Below are 6,324 nucleotides of genomic sequence, written 5' to 3' on the forward strand. Positions count from 1 at the left end.
TCAGCAGTTTCCCCAGGACCACACAGCTGCTAAGGCAGGATTGGGACCAGGATTTCTGCTGTGACAAGGACGGGGTTGGGGGAGGGAGGGACCTGCCTCAGGCCCAGGCCAGGACCTGGAGGAAGAGTTAGCCAAACTCTCCGCAGCCAGGTGAGCAGGAGGCCCAGGAAAAGGATGCGCCGTTCTCTTAGACATATTAACTCACTGATTCACAGGGGCACAGAGAGCTGAAATGACTTGCCCAAAGTCACACAGCTATTAAGTGGCAAGATCAGGATTTGAACCCAGGCAGTTTGGCTCCAGAGACCCTGCACCCATAGGCAGGCCTGTGGGCAGAGCTTCTGGGCCAGCCCTCCAAGCTTTGAGGGCAAGGAGGAGGGGCCCCTCATCCATGCAAGGGCAAAGGAGGGTTTGGGGAGGAAGGGGGAGGGGCAAGCTCACCTTCTTCCAGTCCATGATGTCCTTCAGCCTCCGGAAGAGGAAGATGCCCTTCCCCTGCGACCGGGCTACCTGGGGTGGGGGTGAGGGCAGAAAGGTGGGCTCTCAGCTCTGTGTGGTTCCCTGTTGGCCCCTGGGCTTGGGGGCCTGGGGCCCCTCCCCAGGGGCCCCTCCCCAGCACTTTTCTGTTTCCATCTTCCCCGAGGGCCCCCCAGCTGTCCCTGAGGAATGGCCCAGCCCAGCCTTGAAGGGGTTGGTACAGAGAAGGTGCTAAGCATGGCGGGAGGGAGAGAGGGAAGTGGGAAGGAAAGTGAGAGACCGACTGAGCTCACAAAGGCACACAATTGCATGAATAATACAAAGGAGCAGACAATTAAAAAGCCATTTCTAACAGTCCTGGGAACACATCATCCACTTCTTTTTTTGGAAATCAATTTGCCTTCCTAATTAGATTTTGCTTCAGCTAATACTGCAATCAGCCTGTCTTTATTGAATCCCAGCATGGATAATTCGAAGCTTCACAGAGTCTAGGGGTTGGGAGAATCTTTCATACCATGCAGGGCAGCAGGCACCAAAGGCATTGCTCCCTCTGTGACATGCCTCCACAACGGTCACCTGCCTGACCTTGCACATTCACAGTGCCAGGGAGCTCACTACCTTCCCCCACCCCCTGACAGCCCATTCCACGGCAGGATAGCTCTATTAAGCAGTCATTGCATCCAGAAGGTACATATTAGGTGCCTACTGTGTGCTTGGCTTTACGCTATAGCAGTAACCCAGACCTCATGGAACTTTCACAGCCTAACCTGTGTTGAGTTAAAATTCGCCTGCCTGGTTCTGGCCTCTAGGCCTCCTACAACAAATCTGGTTCCTGGGCCCCAGAACAGCCCTTTGGTTATTTGCAGCCACTGAGCAAGTGCCCCGGAGTCATTTTTTCTCCAGCATAAATGCATCCAGCCTGAGCAAACTCTCATTTCGTTCTCATCTCCTCTGAGCATGGCCCAGCTGGTCAAAGCAAGGCTCTTTGTACAATGTGAGGCGGGCAGGGCCATCAGGCATGGCCACGGGTTGTTGCAAGAAGGGCTCCCAGCGGTGGGGGCAGTGGGAGCTAAAAACCCAGCCCTGCTCTGCCTGCCATGCTGTGCACCCTGGTTCAGGATTGTGTGTGCCCAGAAGATGGGGTGCCCAAAATACTGGAGCACTGGCAGTGGCGCAGGGGCAGCCACACATGCACAGCTCTTTTGGAAAACAATTACTCGGTGTGCATCCAGGGCTTCCAACAGTTCACAGCTGTGCAAAGACTTGACCGGGCACTTCGCGAGAGATGACCCAGAGTAAGCAATGAAAAGGCACTGACCCATAGTCTTCAGGGAAATGCAAATGAAAACCCCAATATGATAGCACTACACACTCCCCAGGAATGGCTAAAAGTAAAGGCAGACACTACCAAGTGTTGGTGAGGATGTGGAGAAACTGGAACGCTCACACACTGCATTGTTGGGAAACTGTTGGGCAGCATCCACTAAAACTGAAGGCAGGCACCCCTGTGACCCAGCGATTCCTCTCCTAGGTAACTCGGTGACAGAAACGTGTGCACGTTGGCATCCATGGACATGCACGGGAATGTCCAAGCAGCACAATTCTTAATAACTCCAACCTTGAGACTCTCAAATGAATAAATATTCTCTCAGTGGAATAGTATACAACAATGCTTAACAATTTACAGTTACCCACATCAGTATGGATGAATTGCACGGACATAATGTTGAAGGAGAGAAACCAGACACAATGTAGCTGTACTGCATGATTCCAATTATATAAAGTCCCCAAACAGACAAAAGGAACCTATGCTGTCGGTGACCGGGGGTGGTGAGTGGAAAGGGGTCTGGGGGAGCTGCTGAGGGGCTGGCAATGCTCTATGTATAATCTGGATACTAGTGTTCACCTTGTGAAAATTCATCAAGCTATATCCTTAATGATTTGGGCACTTTCTGTTTTATTAAACTTCAATTAAAAAAATGTTTTTTAACAGTTCATACCTTTTGATCTAGGAACCGCCACCCCCACACCTGTTGGTTGACTTCCCTAAAGCCATTCCACTTCCTCTGCTTCCTGGCTGACAAAGCCCACCTCTCAGGATGGAGACTAGAAAGACCAGATACTTGTTTTCCCAGCCTCCCTTGCAGCTAATGGAAACCATGTGACCCGTTTTGGCCAAAGATACCTAAGGAGATATCTGCTTGGGGCTTTGAGGAAAGAATTTCATCCTTGTTAAAAATATTAGGGCTGGGGGCTTCCCTGGTGGCACAGTGGTTGAGAGTCTGCCTGCCGATGCAGGGGACACGGATTCGTGCCCCGGTCCGGGAAGATCCCACATGCCGTGGAGCGGCTGGGCCCGTGAGCCATGGCCGCTGAGCCTGCGCACAGCTTGGAGTTGAGTCCAGAGTTTTATACACAACTTTGTGAGATCTCTCTCGAGCTGTTTTTCCTCCATGATCTAACAATTTCCAGTTGATTCGAGTACCCATTCCTAGTCTTCTGACCCAAAACCTGGGGTCTTAGTTTCCCCCTTCTTCTGTGTCTTTTCCTTTACTGCACCTACACCCAGGGCAAAGGTGGAGGAGAGAGGAGAGAGAGAGAGAGAGAGAGAGAGAGAGAGAGAGAAAGTGCCTGCCCTTTGTTTGAATGCTACATCTGAGGAGGTGATACCTGCAACTACAACAGCCATCTCACATCCATAAGGTGACAAGTTTGATGACAGAAACCCAACACACTGAGGAGGCAGAGTGGGCAAAGAGACGAAGCCCGGGCTTTTAATGGCACCTTTGAGCACATCCCTAAACCTGGAACTGCCTACCTCCAGCTTTCTTGTTATATAAGATAATGAAAAGGCTTTATTGTTTAAAGCCTTGTTAGTCACTGACATGCCTATTCCAGGAGATGTCCTCCTAAGGGAATAATCCTAAAAAGCGGAAAATAAACTTCCAGCGTGGTGATATATCAGGGTTGTTGAGACTGGAAATCACCTAATATCTAGCCCCACCAGACTGTCGTTTCCAAAAGCAATCACAACGATATTCCCAGTCCCACATGTCTTCCACAATCTTGCTACCCACCACCTTCCAACAAGAGGAAAGTCAATGTCCGTTCCCCTTGAATCTGCCTGAGCCTTCAGGACTGTCTCACTAATTGTGTACAGCAGAAGTGATGCTGTGGGAATTCCAGTGCTGGGTCATAAAAGGCAACACAGCTTCCACACAGCTTTCTCTTTGGAGATGGTCACCCTTGGAACCCAGCCACCATGCTGTGAGGAAGCTCAGGTCACGTGGAGAAGCCCACACTGGGGGCAACTGAGTCTTCCAGCCCCCAACCCTGGCTGAACTCCCAGCCAGCAGGCAGCAGCCAGCACCAACTTGCTAGCGGAGCGAGTGAGTCAGCTTGGCAGTGAATCCTCCAGCCCTCAGTAAATCTGCCCAGGTAGATGCTGGAGCAGCCATGAGCTTTCCCTGTCAAGTGCTGCCCAAGCCTCTCACTGTTGTGCCCTCTCCCGTTGCAGAGCACAGGCTTCAGATGCACAGGCTCAGCGGCCATGGCTCACGGGCCCAGCCGCTCCGTGGCATGTGGGATCTTCCCGGACCGGGGCACGAACCCATGTCCCCTGCATCAGCAGGCAGACTCTCAACCACTGCGCCACCAGGGAAGCCCTCTATTTACTATTTTACATTAAAATTTTCTGACATATCAAAAGCAGAGAATAGTACATACTCCCAATACACAAATTCAAAATTATCAAACTTTCATTTTAAAACAAATCCCAGATGTCATGTTATTTCACCCTTACAGACTTCAGTGTGCATCTTGTTTTCAAAAAATTGACACTCTGCTATATAACCATAATACCATTATCATACAAGACATAATTAATAATGATGTCTTAGCACCTGATTCTTCAGTCCATAATCAAATTCCCCTGATTATCTCAAAAATGTCCTTTTATAATAGGCTTAAGTCCAGACCTAAACAGCTCCGTACATTGCATTTGGTTGTTATGACACCTAAGTCTCTTTTAATTGAGGACAGTCCTCCCTCCTTTCCCCCTGCCATTGACTAGGTGTACAAACCAATTGTCCTGTGCACTGTTCCATATTCTGGGTTTGTCTGTTTCCTTGTGGCATCATTTAAAGTATTCCTCTTTTCTTTGTATTTCCTATAAATGAAACTTAGCTCTAGAGGTTTGGTTACATTCAGGTTCCACTTTTTGGCAAGAATACACAGCTGGTGCTATTCCATCACAATTGTCTGTTTGCTCCACATCTAGAGATGCTAAGATTGATCAGCTTGCACCTTTTTCAACTTCACGTTCTAGTCTGAGCATCTCTCCATTTCAGCTCGTATAGAATGTCCTCGTTCTTTATTATGGCTACATAGATCCCATTGGGTGAAAACACTGGGTGAAAATAACAAAGTGATCATTCCCTTGAAAAGAATACTTCATCTCAATATATTTGTAAAGATGATCATAAAAGACCCATCAAGGTCTATGATTCTTTAATTATGTGCAACAGAAGTTTGCTTTTTTAAAGGAGCCCTTGAATGTATTTTTGGTAAAGAAGTCTGTTGTATTGTAATTAATTAGTTTCTAAATTCTGTTTAGAAAGTCATATCATGAATTTTCTTAAAGGACAGTTGAGTGTTGGCTATAATTATGTGGAGGGATAACTACAAGAAAACTATTGCATATGATACTACTATAGAAATTGTTTTGCTTTTCTCCCTTTGTCAACAGGAAAAGGGACAGAAAATCTCAGACTCCTTAAAGATAGCCTCCAAACACCAAATGGAAACACTGGAATTACGTGTAATTAGAATTACGCATTTATAGATAACTAAGGGGCCACTTGACAAAATTCATAAAATGGAAGTGAGAGAATTTTACTCAGGAGACAGGAAAACATAGGCGATACAGATGGGATCACCTGGAAAAACTCAGTCCAAATAGAATCTACCCTATAGAATGGGGAAGCTGCAGTGGAATGGATACTGGGGAGACAGTAACGCCCACTAAAGCTGGAATATGTACTTAATTTGAATTAAAAATCCTCTCATTTAACAACGTCTCAGTTAGGTTCCATGTACCATTAGTCCCAAAATTTTGCAAAGGTAGACACTGAGGTTGGATATAAAGTATAACAAGTTACACAACTTTGGGTTTTTTTTTTAAATTTTATTGTATTTTTTTATACAGCAGGTTCTTATTAGTCATCTATTTTATACATATTAGTGTATACATGTCAATCCCAATCTCCCAATTCTTCACACCACCACCCCCGCCCCACACCTCTTTCTCCCCTTGGTGTCCATACGTTTGTTCTCTACATCTGCGTCTCAATTTCTGCCCTGCAAATAGTACATCTGTACTATTTTTCAAGGTTCCACATATATGCGTTAATATACGACATTTGTTTTTCTCTTTCTGACTTACTTCACTCTGTATGACAGTCTCTAGATTCATCCACGTCTCTACAAATGATCCAATTTCATTCCTTCTTATGGCTGAGCAATATTCCATTGTATATATGTACCACATCTTCTTTATCCATTTGGCTGTCGATGGGCATTTAGGTTGCTTCCATGTCCTGGCTATTGTAAATAGTGCTACAGTGAACATTGGGGTGCATGTGTCTTTTTGAATTATGGCTTTCTCTGGGTATATGCCCAGGAGTGGGATTGCTGGGTCGTATGGTAGTTCTATTTTTAGTTTTTTAAGGAACCTCCCTACTAGTAGTTCTCCATAGTGGCTGTATCAATTTACATTCCCACCAACAGTGCAAGAGCGTTCCCTTTTCTCCACACCCTCTCCAGCATTTGTTGTTTGTAGATTTTTTT

General features: G+C 46.6%; 1 protein-coding gene across 1 annotated transcript in view; it reads right to left on the reverse strand.

The window, feature by feature from the left end:
- Positions 1-6,324, reverse strand: part of TTLL9 (tubulin tyrosine ligase like 9) — a 46,329-nt gene that overhangs the window by 23,736 nt on the left and 16,269 nt on the right. The window contains 1 exon segment of the mRNA XM_007446897.1: positions 443-510. Within this exon segment, the coding sequence (XP_007446959.1) occupies positions 443-510 (68 nt within the window).

The sequence above is a fragment of the Lipotes vexillifer genome, unplaced genomic scaffold (genome assembly GCF_000442215.2).
Source record: "Lipotes vexillifer unplaced genomic scaffold, Lipotes_vexillifer_v1.1 scaffold75, whole genome shotgun sequence".
Taxonomy (NCBI): Eukaryota; Metazoa; Chordata; class Mammalia; order Artiodactyla; family Lipotidae; genus Lipotes; species Lipotes vexillifer.